The 24,769-nt window shown below is 52.7% G+C and overlaps 1 protein-coding gene across 2 annotated transcripts in view; it reads right to left on the bottom strand.

Moving 5' to 3' along the window:
• The window catches only part of DISP3 (dispatched RND transporter family member 3), a 546,610-nt gene that overhangs the window by 29,772 nt on the left and 492,069 nt on the right, over positions 1 to 24,769 (bottom strand). For both annotated transcript variants that reach the window (XM_063948697.1, XM_063948698.1), the window contains exons 15-18: positions 16,646 to 16,818; positions 12,410 to 12,536; positions 7,385 to 7,530; positions 4,199 to 4,358 (exon numbers count right to left, since the gene is read on the bottom strand). In XM_063948697.1, the coding sequence (XP_063804767.1) occupies positions 4,199 to 4,358; positions 7,385 to 7,530; positions 12,410 to 12,536; positions 16,646 to 16,818 (606 nt within the window). The remainder of the gene's footprint in view (positions 1 to 4,198; positions 4,359 to 7,384; positions 7,531 to 12,409; positions 12,537 to 16,645; positions 16,819 to 24,769) is intronic.

Here is a 24,769-nt window from a genome sequence, read left to right as displayed (position 1 = left end):
GTGAAATGCGATACTCGCTCTGTGATCATGTGACTGGAGGGGAGCAGGTGTGAGATGCATTACTAGCTCTGTGATCATGTGACTGGAGGAGAGCAGGTGTGAGATGCATTACTAGCTCTGTGATCATGTGACTGGAGGGGAGCAGGTGTGAGATGCGTTACTAGCTCTGTGATCATGTGACTGGAGGGGAGCAGGTGTGAGATGCATTACTAGCTCTGTGATCATGTGACTGGAGGGGAGCAGGTGTGAGACGCGTTACTAGCTCTGTGATCATGTAACTGGAGTGTAGCAGTAGTGAGACCCATTACTCGCTCTTCGATCAGGTGACTGGAGGGGAGCAGGTGTGAGACGCATTACTCACTCTGTGATCAGGTGACTGGAGGGGAGCAGGTGTGAAACGCGTTACTTGCTTTCCAATCAGGTGACTGGATGGGAGCAGGTGTGAGATGCATTACTGGCTCTCCAATCAGGTGACTGGAGGGGAGCAGGTGTGAGACGCGTTACTCGCTCTCTGATCAGGTGACTTGAGGGGAACAGGTGTGAGACGCGTTACTCTCTCTCCGATCAAGTGACTGGAGGGGAGAAGGTATGAAACACGTTACTCGCTCTGTGATCAGGTGACTGGAGGGGAGAAGGTATGAAACACGTTTCTCGCTCTGTGATCAGGTGACTGGAGGGGAGGTGTGAGACGTGTTACTCGCTCTCCAATCAGGTGACTGGAGGGTAGCAGGTGTGAAACGCGATATTCGCTCTGTGATCAGGTGACTGGATGGGAGCAGGTGTGTGACACGTTACTCGCTCTGTGATCAGGTGACTGGACGGGAGCAGGTGTCAGAATCATTAATCGCTCTCCAATCAAGTGACTGGAGGGGAGCAGGTGTGTAACGCGTTACTCGCTCTTCGATAAGGTGACTGGAGAGGAGCAGGTGTGAAACGTGTTACTAGCTCTTCGATCAGGTTACTGGAGGGGATAAGGTATGAAACACGTTACTCGCACTGTGATCAGGTGACTGGAGGGGAGCAGGTGTGAGATGCATTACTGGCTCTCCGATCAGGTGACTGGAGGGGAACAGGTGTGAGACGCGTTACTCCCTCTACGATCAGGTTACTGGAGGGGATAAGGTATGAAACACGTTACTCGCTCTGTGATCAGGTGACTGGAGGGTAGCAGGTGTGAGATGCGTTACTAGCTCTGTGATCATGTGACTGGAGGGGAACAGGTGTGAGACGCGTTACTCCCTCTACGATCAGGTTACTGGAGGGGATAAGGTATGAAACACGTTACTCGCTCTGTGATCAGGTGACTGGAGGGTAGCAGGTGTGAGATGCGTTACCAGCTCTGTGATCATGTGACTGGAGGGGAACAGGTGTGAGACGCGTTACTCCCTCTACGATCAGGTTACTGGAGGGGATAAGGTATGAAACACGTTACTCGCTCTGTGATCAGGTGACTGGAGGGTAGCAGGTGTGAAACGCGTTATTCGCTATCCGATCAGGTGACTGGAGGGGAGCAGTTGAGACGCGTTACTCGCTCTCTGATCAGGTGACTGGAGGGGAGCAGGTGTGAGATGCATTACTAGCTCTGTGATCAGGTGACTGGAGGGGAGCAGGTGTCAGAAGCGTTAATTGCTCTCCGATCAGGTGACTGGAGGGGAGCAGGTGAGACGCGTTACTCGCTCTCTGATCAGGTGACTGGAGGGGAGCAGGTGTGAAATGCGTTACTCGCTCTGTGATCATGTGACTGGAGGGGAGCAGGTGTCAGAAGCGTTAATCGCTCTCCGATCAGGTGACTGGAGGGGAGCAGGTGTGAGATGCGTTACTAGCTCTGTGATCATGTGACTGGAGGGGAGCAGGTGTGAAATGCGATACTCGCTCTGTGATCATGTGACTGGAGGGGAGCAGGTGTGAGATGCATTACTAGCTCTGTGATCATGTGACTGGAGGAGAGCAGGTGTGAGATGCATTACTAGCTCTGTGATCATGTGACTGGAGGGGAGCAGGTGTGAGATGCGTTACTAGCTCTGTGATCATGTGACTGGAGGGGAGCAGGTGTGAGATGCATTACTAGCTCTGTGATCATGTGACTGGAGGGGAGCAGGTGTGAGACGCGTTACTAGCTCTGTGATCATGTGACTGGAGAAGAGCAGGTGAGACGCGTTACTAGCTCTGTGATCATGTGACTGGAGGGTAGCAGGTGTGAGACGCGTTACTCGCTCTGTGATCATGTGACTGGAGGGGAGCAGGTGTCAGAAGCGTTAATTGCTCTCCGATCAGGTGACTGGAGGGGAGCAGGTGAGACGCGTTACTCGTTTTCTGATCAGGTGACTGGAGGGGAGCATGTGTGAAATACGTTACTCGCTCTGTGATCATGTGACTGGAGGGGAGCATGTAATGCGTTACTCGCTCTGTGATCATGTGACTGGAGGGGAGCAGGTGTCAGAAGCATTAATCGCTCTCCGATCAGGTGACTGGAGGGGAGCAGGTGTGAGACGCGTTACTCGCTCTGTGATCATGTGACTGGAGGGGAGCAGGTGTGAGACGCGTTACTCGCTCTGTGATCAGGTGACTGGAGGGGAGCAGGTGTGAGATGCGTTACTAGCTCTGTGATCATGTGACTGGAGGAGAGCAGGTGTGAGATGCATTACTAGCTCTGTGATCATGTGACTGGAGGGGAGCAGGTGTGAGATGCGTTACTAGCTCTGTGATCATGTGACTGGAGGGGAGCAGGTGTGAGACGCGTTACTCGCTCTGTGATCATGTGACTGGAGGGGAGCAGGTGTGAGACGCGTTACTCGCTCTGTGATCATGTGACTGGAGGAGAGCAGGTGTGAGATGCATTACTAGCTCTGTGATCATGTGACTGGAGGGGAGCAGGTGTGAGATGCATTACTAGCTCTGTGATCATGTGACTGGAGGGGAGCAGGTGTGAGACGCGTTACTAGCTCTGTGATCATGTGACTGGAGAAGAGCAGGTGAGACGCGTTACTAGCTCTGTGATCATGTGACTGGAGGGTAGCAGGTGTGAGACGCGTTACTCGCTCTGTGATCATGTGACTGGAGGGGAGCAGGTGTCAGAAGCGTTAATTGCTCTCCGATCAGGTGACTGGAGGGGAGCAGGTGAGACGCGTTACTCGTTTTCTGATCAGGTGACTGGAGGGGAGCATGTGTGAAATACGTTACTCGCTCTGTGATCATGTGACTGGAGGGGAGCATGTAATGCGTTACTCGCTCTGTGATCATGTGACTGGAGGGGAGCAGGTGTCAGAAGCATTAATCGCTCTCCGATCAGGTGACTGGAGGGGAGCAGGTGTGAGACGCGTTACTCGCTCTGTGATCATGTGACTGGAGGGGAGCAGGTGTGAGACGCGTTACTCGCTCTGTGATCAGGTGACTGGAGGGGAGCAGGTGTGAGACGCGTTACTCGCTCTGTGATCATGTGACTGGAGGGGAGCAGGTGTGAGATGCGTTACTAGCTCTGTGATCATGTGACTGGAGGGGAGCAGGTGTGAGATGCATTACTCGCTCTGTGATCATGTGACTGGAGGGGAGCAGGTGTGAGACGCGTTACTAGCTCTGTGATCATGTGACTGGAGGGGAGCAGGTGTGAGATGCATTACTCGCTCTGTGATCATGTGACTGGAGGGGAGCAGGTGTGAGACGCGTTACTCGCTCTGTGATCATGTGACTGGAGGGGAGCAGGTGTGAGATGCGTTACTAGCTCTGTGATCATGTGACTGGAGGGGAGCAGGTGTGAGACGCGTTACTCGCTCTGTGATCATGTGACTGGAGGGGAGCAGGTGTGAGACGCGTTACTCGCTCTGTGATCATGTGACTGGAGGGGAGCAGGTGTGAGATGCGTTACTCGCTCTGTGATCATGTGACTGGAGGGGAGCAGGTGTGAGACGCGTTACTCGCTCTGTGATCATGTGACTGGAGGGGAGCAGGTGTGAGACGCGTTACTAGCTCTGTGATCATGTGACTGGAGAGGAGCAGGTGAGACGCGTTACTCGCTCTGTGATCATGTGACTGGAGGGGAACAGGTGTGAAACAGGCTGACAATTCTATGTACCTGTGTAACAGTGGTATCTATGACAACATAGTGTTCCATAATCCCTAACAGCTACATCTCCGCCCAATGCAGCAATAATCACTTTCTCCAACATGAGTGCAGCCATCTTGCCGCCAAGCGGTCACTTGCCTATGATCTCCATGAAGATCTGTTTCCAATGCTCACAAGTCTGGAAGCCGTGTTTCAGCGCAGAGTCCGCCGGGAGGAGCAGCAGCTGCTGCTGCAGGAATGACTCCCACGTCAAATAATCCTTGTATGTCTGGAAGGAGGATTTGCCCTTGTAGGTGGTCTGTGCAGAGAGACGCAGGATTCATGAGAAAGCTCTCCGCTCAGTACTGATCTCTCCACCCCAACGCCCATCATGTACTTATAGTCAGACTCGTACAGGATTACAGCACAGAGAGGGATAGCACCAGGCCCCATTCACTAACTCTGGAGACAACACTCTTCTAAGCCATAAAACTATTTAGTGAATAGGGGCCCTTAGACCCTGGTGCCACCATGTTACACTGCCCGCACTGGCCTAATTCTGAGTGGGATACATCTGTGCTTCTCTTTCATACGCCCTTGCTGTACTTTCATATGCAGACACGAGAATCCGCTGTGTGCAGCCTCAAAATGGAAGCCTGTCCCGCCCACTGCGTATCTGTCTGCAGACACAGCCATTAGTAATATCTGGGCTTGTGCCAGCCCCAAACCCCAGGGGGCTGTTATGTGCGATTGCATGGTCACCGCTCAGTTACCGCCCAGAATCACCCACCTCACAGAAAGTGTGCTCCGTCATCAGACATCGGTTACCAGTAGCAACCTCCGCTTGACTAAGAATCAGGACCTATGTCTACATCACGTCGCACAGACCAGGTGACACAATTCGTGGAAATGTGCTGGGTGTCCCTGGGCATTCCTGGGCGGTGACTGGGGCATTCCTGGGCAGTGACTGGACGGTGACAGGGTAGTAACTGGGTGTTCCTGGGCGGTGACTGGGCGTTCCTGGGCAGTGACTGGGGCATTCCTGGGCACTGATTGGACGGTGACAGGGTAGTAACTGGGTGTTCCTGGGCGGTGACAGGGCGTTCCTGGGCAGTGACTGGGGCATTCCTGGGCGGTGACTGGGGCATTCCTGGGCGGTGACTGGGGCATTCCTGGGCAGTGACTGGAGCATTCCTGGGCGGTGACTGGGGCATTCCTGGGCAGTGACTGGGGCATTCCTGGGCAGTGACTGGACGGTGACAGGGTAGTAACTGGGTGTTCCTGGGCGGTGACAGGGCGTTCCTGGGCAGTGACTGGATGGTGACAGGGTAGTAACTGGGTGTTCCTGGGCGGTGACAGGGCATTCCTGGGCAGTGACTGGGGCATTCCTGGGCAGTGACTGGACGGTGACAGAGTAGTAACTGGGTGTTCCTGGGCGGTGACTGGGGCATTCCTGGGCGGTGACTGGACGGTGACAGGGTAGTAACTGGGCGTTCCTGGGTGGTGACAGGGCAGTAACTGGGCATTCCTGGGCAGTGACTGGGCGTTCCTGGGTGTTCCCGGGCAATAACTGGGCGTTCCTGGGTGGTGACAGGGTAGTTACTGGGCGTTCCTGGGCAGTGACTGGACGGTGACAGGGTAGTAACTGGGTGTTCCTGGGTGGTGACAGGGCAGTAACTGGGCGTTCCTGGGCAGTAACTGGGTGTTCCTGGGCGGTGACAGGGCAGTAATTGGGCGTTCCTGGGTGGAGACAGGGCAGTAACTGGGCGTTCCAGGGCAGTAACTGGGCGTTCCTGGGCAGTAACTGGGCGTTCCTGGGTGGTGACAGGGCAGTAACTGGGCGTTCCTGGGCAGTGACTGGGCGTTCCTGGGCAGTAACTGGGCATTCCTGGGCAGTGACTGGGCGTTCCTGGGTGTTCCCGGGCAATAACTGGGCGTTCCTGGGTGGTGACAGGGCAGTAACTGGGCGTTCCTGGGCAGTGACTGGGCGTTCCTGGGCAGTGACTGGGCGTTCCTGGGCAATAACTGGGCGTTCCTGGGTGGTGACAGGGTAGTTACTGGGCGTTCCTGGGCAGTGACTGGACGGTGACAGGGTAGTAACTGGGTGTTCCTGGGTGGTGACAGGGCAGTAACTGGGCGTTCCTGGGCAGTAACTGGGTGATCCTGGGCGGTGACAGGGCAGTAACTGGGCGTTCCTGGGCAGTAACTGGGCGTTCCTGGGTGGTGACAGGGCAGTAACTGGGCGTTCCTGGGCAGTGACTGGGCGTTCCTGGGCAGTAACTGGGCAGTGACTGGGCGTTCCTGGGTGTTCCCGGTCAATAACTGGGCGTTCCTGGGTGGTGACAGGGCAGTAACTGGGCGTTCCTGGGCAGTAACTGGGCGTTCCTGGGTGTTCCTGGGCAATAACTGGGCGTTCCTGGGTGGTGACAGGGTAGTTACTGGGCGTTCCTGGGCAGTAACTGGGCGGTGACAGGGCAGTAACTGAGCGTTCCTGGGCAGTAACTGGGCGTTCCTGGGTGGTGACAGGGCAGTAACTGGGCGTTCCTGGGCAGTGACTGGGCGTTCCTGGGCAGTGACTGGGCGTTCCTGGGCAGTAACTGGGCGTTCCTGGGCAGTGACTGGGTGTTCCCGGGCAATAACTGGGCGTTCCTGGGTGGTGACAGGGCAGTAACTGGGCGTTCCTGGGCAGTGACTGGGCGTTCCTGGGCAGTAACTGGGCGTTCCTGGGCAGTGACTGGGCGTTCCTGGGCGTTCCTGGGCAATAACTGGGCGTTCCTCGTGGTGACAGGGTAGTTACTGGGCGTTCCTGGGCAGTGACTGGGCGTTCCTGGGCAGTAACTGGGCGTTCCTGGGCAGTGACTGGGCGTTCCTGGGCAATAACTGGGCGTTCCTGGGTGGTGACAGGGTAGTTACTGGGCGTTCCTGGGCAGTGACTGGACGGTGACAGGGTAGTAACTGGGTGTTCCTGGGTGGTGACAGGGCAGTAACTGGGCGTTCCTGGGCAGTAACTGGGTGTTCCTGGGCGGTGACAGGGCAGTAACTGGGCGTTCCTGGGCAGTAACTGGGCGTTCCTGGGTGGTGACAGGGCAGTAACTGGGCGTTCCTGGGCAGTAACTGGGCGTTCCTGGGCAGTAACTGGGCGTTCCTGGGTGGTGACAGGGCAGTAACTGGGCGTTCCTGGCCAGTAACTGGGTGTTCCTGGGCGGTGACAGGGCAGTAACTGGGCGTTCCTGGGCAGTGACTGGGCGTTCCTGGGCAGTAACTGGGCGTTCCTGGGTGGTGACAGGGCAGTAACTGGGCGTTCCTGGGCAGTGACTGGGCGTTCCTGGGCAGTACTGTTCTTACCGATTCAAACGCCATAGAGATCCACTGGACCTTCCCGTCCTTGACTCCGACGGCCCCGTGGGAGAGCTGTCCCGGGAGAAGGTTTGGCTCCGGGATGCTCTTACACTCTGGGTGTAACATCTGCAGGATGGAGGATATGCTGTAACCTGGGGAGAGATGTGTGTATGAGGTCTTCTGTAACCCTGGCAGTGACCCTCCGCCCGCTCCTCACCCCACTGCCCCAGCAGCAACCCATACTGTATACAACGTGGTGTAATCCTAACTGTATATCATGCAGGCCCTCATTCAGCATGGCAAATGCAATCCACAGCAATGCAAGTGCAGTAGGAAATGTAGACACACCTCCTTGCTGCAGTTTCAAACGCATCGCTGCAACCGCGTCACAGCCTGGGATCAAATATTGCGACCATCGGTCACGATGTTCATCTGCGACAGCAAACTGAGTAACTCAGGCTTCGCAGGGTGGCTCACGAGGCCAAAGAAACTGCATCTCACAACGCAGTCCTTTCCCTCGCCACTCCCGGACAATGGGAGTGGGCCGTCCCCATCCCTCCCCCCAAGCACCTCTGCCTGTCAATAGGGCAGAGCCAGTCACATTACTGCAATGCGATCACAGGACCCGTTTTGTACATGCACAGCGCGTGGGTGTGGCTGAGACTGCGTGCTACTGGATCCGCCCCTGCCTAGAGATGCAGCACGTGGGTGTGGTTGAGACTGCGTGTTTCTGGATCCGCCCCTGCTTAGAGATGCAGCACGTGGGTGTGGCTGAGACTGCATGTTACTGGATCCGCCCCTGCCCAGAGATGCAGCACGTGGGTGTGGCTGAGACTGCGTGCTACTGGATCCGCCCCTGCTTAGAGATGCAGCGCGTGGGTGTGGCTGAGACTGCGTGTTTCTGGATCCGCCCCTGCCCAGAGATGCAGCACGTGGGTGTGGCTGAGACTGCACGTTACTGGATCCGCCCCTGCCCAGAGATGCAGCACGTGGGTGTGGCTGAGACTGCGTGTTACTGGATCCGCCCCTGCCCAGAGATGCAGCACGTGGGTGTGGCTGAGACTGCATGTTACTGGATCCGCCCCTGCCCAGAGATGCAGCACGTGGGTGTGGCTGAGACTGCATGTTACTGGATCCGCCCCTGCCCAGAGATGCAGCACGTGGGTGTGGCTGAGACTGCGTGTTACTGGATCCGCCCCTGCCCAGAGATGCAGCACGTGGGTGTGGCTGAGACTGCGTGTTACTGGATCCGCCCCTGTCCAGAGATGCAGCACGTGGGTGTGGCTGAGACTGCGTGTTTCTGGATCCGCCCCTGCCCATAGATGCAGCACGTGGGTGTGGCTGAGACTGCGTGTTACTGGATCCGCCCCTGTCCAAAGATGCAGCACGTGGGTGTGGCTGAGACTGCGTGTTACTGGATCCGCCCCTGTCCAGAGATGCAGCACGTGGGTGTGGCTGAGACTGCATGTTACTGGATCCGCCCCTGCCCAGAGATGCAGCACGTGGGTGTGGCTGAGACTGCATGTTACTGGATCCGCCCCTGCCCAGAGATGCAGCACGTGGGTGTGGCTGAGACTGCATGTTACTGGATCCGCCCCTGCCCAGAGATGCAGCACGTGGGTGTGGCTGAGACTGCGTGCTACTGGATCCGCCCCTGCTTAGAGATGCAGCGCGTGGGTGTGGCTGAGACTGCGTGTTTCTGGATCCGCCCCTGCCCAGAGATGCAGCACGTGGGTGTGGCTGAGACTGCATGTTACTGGATCCGCCCCTGCCCAGAGATGCAGCACGTGGGTGTGGCTGAGACTGCGTGTTACTGGATCCGCCCCTGCCCAGAGATGCAGCACGTGGGTGTGGCTGAGACTGCATGTTACTGGATCCGCCCCTGCCCAGAGATGCAGCACGTGGGTGTGGCTGAGACTGCATGTTACTGGATCCGCCCCTGCCCAGAGATGCAGCACGTGGGTGTGGCTGAGACTGCGTGTTACTGGATCCGCCCCTGCCCAGAGATGCAGCACGTGGGTGTGGCTGAGACTGCGTGTTACTGGATCCGCCCCTGTCCAGAGATGCAGCACGTGGGTGTGGCTGAGACTGCGTGTTTCTGGATCCGCCCCTGCCCATAGATGCAGCACGTGGGTGTGGCTGAGACTGCGTGTTACTGGATCCGCCCCTGTCCAAAGATGCAGCACGTGGGTGTGGCTGAGACTGCGTGTTACTGGATCCGCCCCTGTCCAGAGATGCAGCACGTGGGTGTGGCTGAGACTGCATGTTACTGGATCCGCCCCTGCCCAGAGATGCAGCACGTGGGTGTGGCTGAGACTGCATGTTACTGGATCCGCCCCTGCCCAGAGATGCAGCACGTGGGTGTGGCTGAGACTGCATGTTACTGGATCCGCCCCTGCCCAGAGATGCAGCACGTGGGTGTGGCTGAGACTGCATGTTACTGGATCCGCCCCTGTCCAGAGATGCAGCACGTGGGTGTGGCTGAGACTGCATGTTACTGGATCCGCCCCTGCCCAGAGATGCAGCGCGTGGGTGTGGCTGAGACTGCGTGTTACTGGATCCGCCCCTGCCCAGAGATGCAGCACGTGGGTGTGGCTGAGACTGCATGTTACTGGATCCGCCCCTGCCCAGAGATGCAGCACGTGGGTGTGGCTGAGACTGCATGTTACTGTATCCGCCCCTGTCCAGAGATGCAGCACGTGGGTGTGGCTGAGACTGCATGTTACTGGATCCGCCCCTGCCCAGAGATGCAGCACGTGGGTGTGGCTGAGACTGCATGTTACTGGATCCGCCCCTGCCCAGAGATGCAGCACGTGGGTGTGGCTGAGACTGCATGGTACTGGATCCGCCCCTGCCCAGAGATGCAGCACGTGGGTGTGGCTGAGACTGCGTGTTACTGGATCCGCCCCTGCCCAGAGATGCAGCACGTGGGTGTGGCTGAGACTGCATGTTACTGGATCCGCCCCTGCCCAGAGATGCAGCACGTGGGTGTGGCTGAGACTGCATGTTACTGGATCCGCCCCTGCCCAGAGATGCAGCACGTGGGTGTGGCTGAGACTGCATGTTACTGGATCCGCCCCTGCCCAGAAATGCAGCGCGTGGGTGTGGCTGAGACTGCATGTTACTGGATCCGCCCCTGCCCAGAGATGCAGCACGTGGGTGTGGCTGAGACTGCATGTTACTGGATCCGCCCCTGCCCAGAGATGCAGCACGTGGGTGTGGCTGAGACTGCGTGTTACTGGATCCGCCCCTGCCCAGAGATGCAGCACGTGGGTGTGGCTGAGACTGCATGTTACTGGATCCGCCCCTGCCCAGAGATGCAGCACGTGGGTGTGGCTGAGACTGCGTGTTACTGGATCCGCCCCTGCCCAGAGATGCAGCACGTGGGTGTGGCTGAGACTGCGTGTTACTGGATCCGCCCCTGTCCAGAGATGCAGCACGTGGGTGTGGCTGAGACTGCATGTTACTGGATCCGCCCCTGCCCAGAGATGCAGCGCGTGGGTGTGGCTGAGACTGCATGTTACTGGATCCGCCCCTGCCCAGAGATGCAGCACGTGGGTGTGGCTGAGACTGCGTGTTACTGGATCCGCCCCTGCCCAGAGATGCAGCACGTGGGTGTGGCTGAGACTGCATGTTACTGGATCCGCCCCTGCCCAGAGATGCAGCACGTGGGTGTGGCTGAGACTGCATGCTACTGGATCCGCCCCTGCCCAGAGATGCAGCACGTGGGTGTGGCTGAGACTGCATGTTACTGGATCCGCCCCTGCCCAGAGATGCAGCACGTGGGTGTGGCTGAGACTGCATGTTACTGGATCCTCCCCTGCCCAGAGATGCAGCACGTGGGTGTGGCTGAGACTGCATGTTACTGGATCCGCCCCTGCCCAGAGATGCAGCACGTGGGTGTGGCTGAGACTGCATGTTACTGGATCCGCCCCTGCCCAGAGATGAGCGCGTGGGTGTGGCTGAGACTGCATGTTACTGGATCCGCCCCTGCCTAGACTTGCAGCACGTGGGTGTGGCTGAGACTGCATGTTACTGGATCCGCCCCTGCCCAGAGATGCAGCACGTGGGTGTGGCTGAGACTGCGTGTTACTGGATCCGCCCCTGCCTAGAGATGCAGCACGTGGGTGTGGCTGAGACTGCATGTTACTGGATCCGCCCCTGCCTAGAGATGCAGCACGTGGGTGTGGCTGAGACTGCATGTTACTGGATCCGCCCCTGCCCAGAGATGCAGCACATGGGTGTGGCTGAGACTGCGTGTTACTGGATCCGCCCCTGCCGTGCAGAGTATCTGACGCATAGCAGGGACAGTGGAGAAGTGTATATCATACCAACACACCTGGAGCACTGGGGAGAATCCTATGAAATGTAAATAAAACGCCTCTTTGAATCCAGCAGCAGAACTGTTGAGGACGCAGCAGTCTGGAAAAGCCGCGCAGTAATTTTACCTGTAGGATAGAAACTGCATGGAGAAACATGCGCACCTCAGACTGACGTCTGCAGACCGTTCCCAGCTGATTCTGTCCTGTATACTCCAAACGCCTAGTATATCAGCAATATACACAGCAATGGTGTAGCCGGTCAAGCAGCGGGTGTAAGGGTGTAATTTGTGTCGCCAGCTGATGCTACACGCTGCTCTTACTGCCCACAATACAGCAATATTGTAACAGGGTAAATCCATACTTGCCTACCTGCCCCTCTCCATGAGGGAGAAAATGCTCTGTTCCTGGACTTTCCTGGTAATGTATGATTGCCATCACCTGTGGTGAAACCCCTTTCTTATCAATTACCTAGCTCACCACAGGTGATGGCAATCATACATTACCAGGAAAGTCCAGGAACAGAGCATTTTCTCCCTCATGGAGAGGGGCAGGTAGGCAAGTATGGGTAAATCAGAAACCGAGACACTGACAGCGGCCGAGTAATTACATTATAAACATTAGACTTAGCTTCCTCAGACCTGGACCAACGTTCTAAGATTTCCGCTACGTTACAAATAACCAATATGAGAAATAAAAATGTAATATGCACCTGAAGGTAGGCACTGCGCTCCTCCGGGCTTCACCAGCTCTGAGTTACTGCCAATCAACTTGCACAGCCGGCACAGATTACCAATCTCTTTAAAGAGGTCAAACTTCTCATCGTAGATCACTCTGCCCTTTCAGAAGACAAAAGCAAGAAACACGTCAGTGGGTGATCTGCAAATGTGAGCAATATATTCCTATAGCACATTACTGCCAGACAGGAAGCCCCAGGAGTGCCGCAGCACAGACACACAGCCGTCCTATAGCACATTACTACAAGACAGGAAGCCCTAGGAGTGCCGCAGCACAGACCTACAGCGGTCCTATAGCACATTACTACCAGACAGGAAGCCCCAGGAGTGTGCGGCACAGACCTACAGCCGTCCTATAGCGCTTTACTACCAGACAGGAAACCCCAGGAGTGCCGCGGCACAGACCTACAGCGGTCCAATAGCACATTACTACCAGACAGGAAACCCCAGGAGTGCCGTGGCACATACCTACAGCGGTCCTATAGCGCTTTACTGCCAGACAGGAAGCCCCAGGAGTGCCGCGGCACAGACCTACAGCGGTCCTATAGCACATTACTACCAGACAGGAAGCCCCATGAGTGTGCGGCACAGACCTACAGCCGTCCTATAGCGCTTTACTACCAGACAGGAAACCCCAGGAGTGCCGCGGCACAGACCTACAGCGGTCCTATAGCACATTACTACCAGACAGGAAGCCCTAGGAGTGCCGCAGCACAGACACACAGCCGTCCTATAGCACATTACTACCAGACAGGAAGCCCCAGGAGTGCCGCGGCAAAGACCTACAGCGGTCCTATAGCACATTACTACCAGACAGAAAGCCCAATTAGTGCCGCAGCACAGACATACAGCAGTCCTATAGCACATTACTATCAGACAGGAAGCCCCAGGAGTGCCGCAGCATAGATACACAGCTGTAATATAGCACATTACTGCCAGACAGGAAGCCCAAGGTGTGCCGTGACACAGACATACACCAGTCCTATAGCACATTACTACCAGTCAGGAAGCCCCAGGAGTGCTGCAGCACAGACATACATCAGTCCTATAGCACATTACTACCAGTCAGATTGCCCTAGGAGTGCCGCGGCACAGACACACAGCCATCCTATAGCACATTACTACCAGAGAGGAAGCCCAATTAGTGCCGAAGCACAGACATACAGCGGTCCCATTGCACATTATTACCAGACAGGAAGCCCCAGGAGTGCCGCAGCACAGACATACAGCTGTCCTATAGCACATTACTGACAGGAAGCCCCAGGAGTGCAGCAGCACAGACATACAGCTGTCCTATAGCATGTTACTACCAGACAGAAAGCCCCAGGAGTGCCACAGCACAGATATACAGCTGTCCTATAGCACATTACTACCAGACAGGAAACCCCAGGAGTGCCGCAGCATAGACATACAGCGGTCTGATAGCACATTACTACCAAACAGGAAGCCCAAGGAGTGCCGCAGCACAGACATACAATGGTCTGATAGCACATTACTACCAGACAGGAAGCCCAAGGAGAGCCGCGGCATAGACATACAGCAGTCACATAGCACATTACTACCAAACAGTGAGCCCCAGGAGTGCCGAAGCACAGACATACAGATGTACTATAGCACATTACTACCAGACAGGAAACCCCAAGAGTGCTGCAAAGCAGACATACAACGTTCCTATAGTAAATGACTACCAGACAGGAAGCCCCAGGAGTGCCGCAGCACATACATACAGCGGTCTTATAGCACATTACTACCAGACAGAAAGCCCCAGGAGTGCCGCACCACAGACATACAGCGGTCTTATAGCACATTACTACCAGACAGGAAGCCCCAGGAGTGCCGCAGCACAGACACACAGAAGTCTTATAGCACATTACTACCAGACAGGAAGCCCCAGGAGTGCCGCAGCAAAGACATACAGAGGTCCTATAGCACATTACTACCAGACAGGAAGCCCCACGAGTGGCGTAGCACAGACATACAGCGGTCCCATAGCACATTACTACAAGACAGGAAGCCCCAGGAGTGACGCACCACAGACATACAGCGGTCTAATAGCACATTACTACCAGACAGGAAGCCCCAGGAGTGCCGCAGCACAGACACATAGTGGTCTTATAGCATATTACTGCCAGACAAGAAGACCCAGGAGTGCCGCAACACTGACCCACGGCGGCCCTAAAGCACATTACTACCAGATAGGAAGCCCCAGAAGTGTCGCAGCACAGACACACAGTGGTCTTATAACACATTAGTGCCAGTCAGGAAGCCCCAGGAATGCGCGGCACAGACACACAGTGGTCCTATAGAACATTACTACCAGACAGGGAGCCCCAGGAGTGCCGCAACACAGAACCACGGCTGCCCTATAGCACATTACTACCAGACAGGAAGCCCAAGGTATGCGCGTCACAGATACACTGTGGTTCTATAGAACATTACTGCCAGATAGGAAGCCCCAGGAATGCGTGGCATATATATAAAGCGGTCCTATAGAACATTACTGAAGACAGGGAGCCCCAGGAGTGGCGCAGAACAAACACACAGAGGTCTTATAGCACATTACTGCCAGACAGGGAGCCCCAGGAGTGCTGCAGCACAGACACACAGCGGCCCTATAGCACATTACTGCAAGACAGGAAGCCTGCAGCAGTGGCACAGCTTAGACACAGCGGTCCTATAGCACATTACTATGAGACAAGAACCCCCAGGAGTGCCGCAACACAGACACACAGTGGTCCTATAGCACATTATTACCGGACAGGAAGCCCCAGGAATGTGCGGCACAGACACACAGCGGCCCTATAGAACATTCCTGTCAGACAGTAAACCCCAGGAGTGCCGCAACACAGACCCACGGCGGCCTTATAGCACATTACTACCAGACAAGTAGCCCAAGGAGTGCCGCAACACAGACCCACGGCGGCCTTATAGCACATTACTACCAGACAAGTAGCCCAAGGAGTGCCGCAACACAGACCCACGGCGGCCTTATAGCACATTACTACCAGACAGGAAGCCCCAGGAGTGCCGCAGCACAGACCTACAGTGGGAAGTTATATACAGTAACTGCTAGACATCACAAAGCATTCCTAGAGATATTCCCAATTTCACGGTCATTAATAATAATAATAATAATAATAATAATATGTTAGTAGTTTGCTTAGAATCCAGTGATCTTCCCTTAGTAAAATAGAAACACAGAATGTGACGGCAGATAAGAAACACTTGGCCCATCTAGTCTGCCCCTTTTAACAATATTATTACCACTAACCGTATTTGAACCTTATTTCACCGTAATGATATCTTGATATATATTCCATGCATGTTTACATTGTTCTAGTATTCCACATGTACACTACCCTTGACTGTTGATATTGTCCAGGTCAACTCACCGATCCATAACCATGCCAAAAGCTTTACTAATGTCTAGATGTGGAACATCTACATCCCCCCCCCTTTTTTCTATAACTTTAGTCACACAATCAAAAAAGTCAATAAGATTTGTTTGACATGATCTCCCCCCAGTGAATCCATGCTGTTTGGGATCCAGTAAATTGCCGGATTTGAGATAATCTACAACTCTTTCTATTAAGAGTGTTTCCATCAATTTCCCTACTACTGATGTAAGACTCACTGGTCTGTAGTTGTTTGCCTTTACCTTGCTTCCACTTTTGTGCAGTGGGACTACGTTCGCGATTTTGCAGCCCTCTGGAATTACTCCTGTAGCTAATGACTGGTTGAATCATTCTGTTAACGATGCTACCAGCACCTCTTTAATCTCTTTTAATATCCTTGGATGTATCCCATCTGGCCCCATAGATTTATACACTTCCAGTTTTGAGAGTTCTGTTAGGACCATCTCCTCTGTAAATGTACTTTTTTCTACCTCATTTCTCTAAATATATATGCAACTTTCCTGTGGCCACTCCCCCTCTACTTCAGTTGTGAATACTGAACAAAAATAATTATTAAGATACATTATTACATTGTCTCCCTCAACGAGACTCCCTTTCTCTGTTTTTAGTTGTCTTATTCCACCTTTTGCGTTTCTCCTTTCGCTTCTGGCTACATTATTGATTTTTGTAAATGACTCAGAAAATGATACTCCTACTCCAGGTGACAATGCCTCATGCCTCGTGTATAGTGACCTGAAAGGCTTAGCACATAACATGTGACCAAGAGAGTAGTATACAGTATAACATATATCATACCAGTTCCCCGAGCACATGATTATCAGGGATCCTTGTCCGATTTATTCCTCGAATCCCGAACACGACAAACACCATGGCTCCGGTGTCTACAAGGGGACGGACCGCAGGCTTCCCACAGGCTGTGTTCAAACAAGGATTAAAGTCCAGTGTCGGAGATAACTTCTTCAGAGCTCCTGGGATAAATCACAGAGGAGACATTATTATAGACACACCTGCACCAGGCGTCAAATATTGGAGTAAGTGCGGCCAGTGAGAGGGATAAATCACAGAGGAGACATTATTATAGACACACCTGCACCAGGCGTCAGATACTGGAGTAAGTGCGGCCAGTGAGAGGGATAAATCACAGAGGAGACATTATTATAGACACACCTGCACCAGGCGTCAGATATTGGAGTAAGTGCGGCCAGTGAGAGGGATAAATCACAGAGGAGACATTATTATAGACACACCTGCACCAGGCGTCAGATACTGGAGTAAGTGCGGCCAGTGAGAGGGATAAATCACAGAGGAGACATTATTATAGACACACCTGCACCAGGCGTCAGATACTGGAGTAAGTGCGGCCAGTGAGAGGGATAAATCACAGAGGAGACATTATTATAGACACACCTGCACCAGGCGTCAGATACTGGAGTAAGTGCGGGCAGTGAGAGGGATAAATCACAGAGGAGACATTATTATAGACACACCTGCACCAGGCGTCAGATACTGGAGTAAGTGCGGCCAGTGAGAGGGATAAATCACAGAGGAGACATTATTATAGACACACCTTCACCAGGCGTCAGATACTGGAGTAAGTGCGGCCAGTGAGAGGGATAAATCACAGAGGAGACATTATTATAGGTACACCTGCACCAGGCGTCAGATATTGGAGTAAGTGCAGCCAGTGAGAGGGATAAATCACAGAGGAGACATTATTATAGGTACACCTGCACCAGGCGTCAGATACTGGAGTAAGTGCGGCCAGTGAGAGGGATAAATCACAGAGGAGACATTATTATAGACACACCTGCACCAGGCGTCAGATACTGGAGTAAGTGCGGCCAGTGACAGGGATAAATCACAGAGGAGACATTATTATAGACACACCTGCACCAGGCGTCAGATACTGGAGTAAGTGCGGCCAGTGAGAGGGATAAATCACAGAGGAGACATTATTATAGACACACCTGCACCAGGCGTCAGATACTGGAGTAAGTGCAGCCAGTGAGAGGGATAAATCACAGGGAGACATTATTATAGACACACCTGCACCAGGCGTCAGATACTGGAGTAAGTGCGGCCAGTGAGAGGGATAAATCACAAGGAGACATTATTATAGACACACCTGCACCAGGCGTCAGATACTGGAGTAAGTGCAGCCAGTGAGAGGGATAAATCACAGAGGAGACATTATTATAGACACACCTGCACCAGGCATCAGATACTGGAGTAAGTGCGGCCAGTGAGAGGGATAAATCACAGAGGAGACATTATTATAGACACACCTGCACCAGGCGTCAGATACTGGAGTAAGTGCGGCCAGTGACAGGGATAAATCACAGAGGAGACATTATTATAGACACACCTGCACCAGGCGTCAGATACTGGAGTAAGTGCGGCCAGTGAGAGGGATAAATCACAGAGGAGACATTATTATAGACACACCTGCACCAGGCGTCAGATACTGGAGTAAGTGCGGCCAGTGACAGGGATAAATCACAGAGGAGACATTATTATAGACACACCTGCACCAGGCGTCAGATACTGGAGTAAGTGCGGCCAGTGAGAAGGATAAATCACAGAGGAGACATTATTATAGACACACCTGCACCAGGTGTCAGATACTGGAGTAAGTGCGGCCAGTGAGAGGGATAAATCACAGAGGAGACATTATTATAGACACACCTGCACCAGGCGTCAGATACTGGAGTAAGTGCGGCCAGTGAGAGGGATAAATCACAGAGGAGACATTATTATAGACACACCTGCACCAGGCGTCAGATACTGGAGTAAGTGCGGCCAGTGAGAGGGATAAATCACAGAGGAGACATTATTATAGACACACCTGCACCAGGCGTCAGATACTGGAGTAAGTGCGGCCAGTGAGAGGGATAAATCACAGAGGAGACATTATTATAGACACACCTGCACCAGGCGTCAGATACTGGAGTAAGTGCGGCCAGTGAGAGGGATAAATCCCAGAGGAGATATTATTATAGACACACCTGCACCAGGCGTCAGATACTGGAGTAAGTGCGGCCAGTGACAGGGATAAATCACAGAGGAGACATTATTATAGACACACCTGCACCAGGCGTCAGATACTGGAGTAAGTGCGGGCAGTGAGAGGGATAAATCACAGAGGAGACATTATTATAGACACACCTGCACCAGGCGTCAGATACTGGAGTAAGTACGGCCAGTGACAGGGATAAATCACAGAGGAGACATTATTATAGACACACCTGCACCAGGCGTCAGATACTGGAGTAAGTGCGGCCAGTGAGAGGGATAAATCACAGAGGAGACATTATTATAGACACACCTGCACCAGGCGTCAGATACTGGAGTAAGTGCGGCCAGTGAGAGGGATAAATCACAGAGGAGACATTATTATAGACACACCTGCACCAGGCGTCAGATACTGGAGTAAGTGCGGCCAGTGAGAGGGATAAATCACAGAGGAGACATTATTATAGACACACCTGCACCAGGCGTCAGATACTGGAGTAAGTGCGGGCAGTGACAGGGATAAATCACAGAGGAGACATTATTATAGACACACCTGCACCAGGCATCAGATATTGGAGTAAGTGCGGCCAGTGACAGGGATAAATCACAGAGGAGACATTATTATAGACACACCTGCACCAGGCGTCAGATACTGGAGTAAGTGCGGCCAGTGAGAGGGATAAATCACAGAGGAGACATTATTATAGACACACCTGCACCAGGCATCAGATATTGGAGTAAGTGCGGCCAGTGACAGGGATAAATCACAGAGGAGACATTATTATAGACACACCTGCACCAGGCGTCAGATACTGGAGTAAGTGCGGCCAGTGACAGGGATAAATCACAGAGGAGACATTATTATAGACACACCTGCACCAGGCATCAGATATTGGAGTAAGTGCGGCCAGTGAGAGGGATAAATCACAGAGGAGACATTATTATAGACACACCTGCACCAGGCGTCAGATACTGGAGTAAGTGCGGCCAGTGAGAGGGATAAATCACAGAGGAGACATTATTATAGACACACCTGCACCAGGCGTCAGATACTGGAGTAAGTGCGGCCAGTGAGAGGGATAAATCACAGAGGAGACATTATTATAGACACACCTGCACCAGGCGTCAGATACTGGAGTAAGTGCGGCCAGTGAGAGGGATAAATCACAGAGGAGACATTATTATAGACACACCTGCACCAGGCGTCAGATACTGGAGTAAGTGCGGCCAGTGAGAGGGATAAATCACAGAGGAGACATTATTATAGACACACCTGCACCAGGCGTCAGATACTGGAGTAAGTGCGGGCAGTGACAGGGATAAATCACAGAGGAGACATTATTATAGACACACCTGCACCAGGCATCAGATATTGGAGTAAGTGCGGCCAGTGACAGGGATAAATCACAGAGGAGACATTATTATAGACACACCTGCACCAGGCGTCAGATACTGGAGTAAGTGCGGCGAGTGAGAGGGATAAATCACAGAGGAGACATTATTATAGACACACCTGCACCAGGCATCAGATATTGGAGTAAGTGCGGCCAGTGACAGGGATAAATCACAGAGGAGACATTATTATAGACACACCTGCACCAGGCGTCAGATACTGGAGTAAGTGCGGCCAGTGACAGGGATAAATCACAGAGGAGACATTATTATAGACACACCTGCACCAGGCATCAGATATTGGAGTAAGTGCGGCCAGTGACAGGGATAAATCACAGAGGAGACATTATTATAGACACACCTGCACCAGGCGTCAGATACTGGAGTAAGTGCGGCCAGTGAGAGGGATAAATCACAGAGGAGACATTATTATAGACACACCTGCACCAGGCGTCAGATACTGGAGTAAGTGCGGCCAGTGAGAGGGATAAATCACAGAGGAGACATTATTATAGACACACCTGCACCAGGTGTCAGATACTGGAGTAAGTGCGGCCAGTGAGAGGGATAAATCACAGAGGAGACATTATTATAGACACACCTGCACCAGGCGTCAGATACTGGAGTAAGTGCGGCCAGTGAGAGGGATAAATCACAGAGGAGACATTATTATAGACACACCTGCACCAGGCGTCAGATACTGGAGTAAGTGCGGCCAGTGAGAGGGATAAATCACAGGGAGACATTATTATAGACACACCTGCACCAGGCGTCAGATACTGGAGTAAGTGCGGCCAGTGAGAGGGATAAATCCCAGAGGAGACATTATTATAGACACACCTGCACCAGGCGTCAGATACTGGAGTAAGTGCGGCCAGTGAGAGGGATAAATCACAGAGGAGACATTATTATAGACACACCTGCACCAGGCGTCAGATACTGGAGTAAGTGCGGCCAGTGAGAGGGATAAATCACAGGGAGACATTATTATAGACACACCTGCACCAGGCGTCAGATACTGGAGTAAGTGCGGCCAGTGAGAGGGATAAATCACAGAGGAGACATTATTATAAACACACCTGCACCAGGCGTCAGATACTGGAGTAAGTGCGGCCAGTGACAGGGATAAATCACAGAGGAGACATTATTATAGACACACCTGCACCAGGCGTCAGATACCGGAGTAAGTGCGGCCAGTGAGAGGGATAAATCACAGAGGAGACATTATTATAGACACACCTGCACCAGGCGTCAGATACTGGAGTAAGTGCGGCCAGTGAGAGGGATAAATCACAGAAGAGACATTATTATAGACACACCTGCACCAGGCGTCAGATACTGGAGTAAGTGCGGCCAGTGAGAGGGATAAATCACAGAGGAGACATTATTATAGACACACCTGCACCAGGCGTCAGATACTGGAGTAAGTGCGGCCAGTGAGAGGGATAAATCACAGGGGAGACATTATTATAGACACACCTGCACCAGGCGTCAGATACTGGAGTAAGTGCAGCCAGTGAGAGGGATAAATCACAGAGGAGACATTATTATAGACACACCTGCACCAGGCGTCAGATACTGGAGTAAGTGCGGCCAGTGAGAGGGATAAATCACAGAGGAGACATTATTATAGACACACCTGCACCAGGCGTCAGATACTGGAGTAAGTGCGGCCAGTGAGAGGGATAAATCACAGAGGAGACATTATTATAGACACACCTGCACCAGGCGTCAGATACTGGAGTAAGTGCGGCCAGTGAGAGGGATAAATCACAGAGGAGACATTATTATAGACACACCTGCACCAGGCGTCAGATACTGGAGTAAGTGCAGCCAGTGAGAGGGATAAATCACAGAGGAGACATTATTATAGACACACCTGCACCAGGCGACAGATACTGGAGTAAGTGCAGCCAGTGAGAGGGATAAATCACAGAGGAGACATTATTATAGACACACCTGCACCAGGCGTCAGATACTGGAGTAAGTGCAGCCAGTGAGAGGGATAAATCACAGAGGAGACATTATTATAGGCACACCTGCACCAGGTGTCAGATACTGGAGTAAGTGCGGGCAGTGAGAGGTATAAATCACAGAGGAGACATTATTATAGACACACCTGCACCAGGCGTCAGATACTGGAGTAAGTGCGGCCAGTGAGAGGGATAAATCACAGGGGAGACATTATTATAGACAGGACACACCTGCACCAGACGTCAGATACTGGAGTAAGTGCGGCCAGTGAGAGGGATAAATCACAGAGGAGACATTATTATAGACACACCTGCACCAGGCGTCAGATACTGGAGTAAGTGCGGCCAGTGACAGGGATAAATCACAGAGGAGACATTATTATAGACACACCTGCACCAGGCGTCAGATACTGGAGTAAGTGCGGCCAGTGAGAGGGATAAATCACAGAGGAGACATTATTATAGACACACCTGCACCAGGCGTCAGATACTGGAGTAAGTGCAGCCAGTGAGAGGAATAAATCACAGAGGAGACATTATTATAGACACACCTGCACCAGGCGTCAGATACTGGAGTAAGTGCGGCCAGTGACAGGGATAAATCACAGAGGAGACATTATTATAGACACACCTGCACCAGGCGTCAGATACTGGAGTAAGTGCAGCCAGTGACAGGGATAAATCACAGAGGAGACATTATTATAGACACACCTGCACCAGGCGTCAGATACTGGAGTAAGTGCGGCCAGTGACAGGGATAAATCACAGAGGAGACATTATTATAGACACACCTGCACCAGGCGTCAGATACTGGAGTAAGTGCGGCCAGTGAGAGGGATAAATCACAGAGGAGACATTATTATAGACACACCTGCACCAGGCGTCAGATACTGGAGTAAGTGCGGCCAGTGAGAGGGATAAATCCCAGAGGAGACATTATTATAGACACACCTGCACCAGGCGTCAGATACTGGAGTAAGTGCGGCCAGTGAGAGGGATAAATCACAGAGGAGACATTATTATAGACACACCTGCACCAGGCGTCAGATACTGGAGTAAGTGCGGCCAGTGAGAGGGATAAATCACAGAGGAGACATTATTATAGACACACCTGCACCAGGCGTCAGATACTGGAGTAAGTGCGGCCAGTGAGAGGGATAAATCACAGAGGAGACATTATTATAGACACACCTGCACCAGGCGTCAGATACTGGAGTAAGTGCGGCCAGTGAGAGGGATAAATCACAGAGGAGACATTATTATAGACACACCTGCACCAGGCGTCAGATACTGGAGTAAGTGCAGCCAGTGACAGGGATAAATCACAGAGGAGACATTATTATAGACACACCTGCACCAGGCGTCAGATACTGGAGTAAGTGCGGCCAGTGACAGGGATAAATCACAGAGGAGACATTATTATAGACACACCTGCACCAGGCGTCAGATACTGGAGTAAGTGCGGCCAGTGAGAGGGATAAATCACAGAGGAGACATTATTATAGACACACCTGCACCAGGCATCAGATACTGGAGTAAGTGCGGCCAGTGAGATGGATAAATCACAGAGGAGACATTATTATAGACACACCTGCACCAGGCGTCAGATACTGGAGTAAGTGCGGCCAGTGAGAGGGATAAATCACAGAGGAGACATTATTATAGACACACCTGCACCAGGCGTCAGATACTGGAGTAAGTGCGGCCAGTGAGAGGGATAAATCACAGAGGAGACATTATTATAGACACACCTGCACCAGGCGTCAGATACTGGAGTAAGTGCAGCCAGTGAGAGGGATAAATCACAGAGGAGACATTATTATAGACACACCTGCACCAGGCGTCAGATATTGGAGTAAGTGCGGCCAGTGAGAGGGATAAATCACAGAGGAGACATTATTATAGACACACCTGCACCAGGCGTCAGATACTGGAGTAAGTGCGGCCAGTGAGAGGGATAAATCACAGAGGAGACATTATTATAGACACACCTGCACCAGGCGTCAGATACTGGAGTAAGTGCGGCCAGTGAGAGGGATAAATCACAGAGGAGACATTATTATAGACACACCTGCACCAGGCGTCAGATACTGGAGTAAGTGCGGGCAGTGACAGGGATAAATCACAGAGGAGACATTATTATAGACACACCTGCACCAGGCATCAGATATTGGAGTAAGTGCGGCCAGTGAGAGGGATAAATCACAGAGGAGACATTATTATAGACACACCTGCACCAGGCGTCAGATACTGGAGTAAGTGCGGCCAGTGAGAGGGATAAATCACAGAGGAGACATTATTATAGACACACCTGCACCAGGCGTCAGATACTGGAGTAAGTGCGGCCAGTGAGAGGGATAAATCACAGAGGAGACATTATTATAGACACACCTGCACCAGGCGTCAGATACTGGAGTAAGTGCGGCCAGTGAGAGGGATAAATCACAGAGGAGACATTATTATAGACACACCTTCACCAGGCGTCAGATACTGGAGTAAGTGCGGCCAGTGACAGGGATAAATCACAGGGGAGACATTATTA

This window comes from Pseudophryne corroboree (genome assembly GCF_028390025.1).
Source record: "Pseudophryne corroboree isolate aPseCor3 chromosome 10 unlocalized genomic scaffold, aPseCor3.hap2 SUPER_10_unloc_4, whole genome shotgun sequence".
NCBI lineage: Eukaryota > Metazoa > Chordata > Amphibia > Anura > Myobatrachidae > Pseudophryne > Pseudophryne corroboree.
The sequence above is the reverse complement of the archived record's forward strand: the minus strand, read 5'-3'. Positions and strand labels throughout refer to the sequence as shown.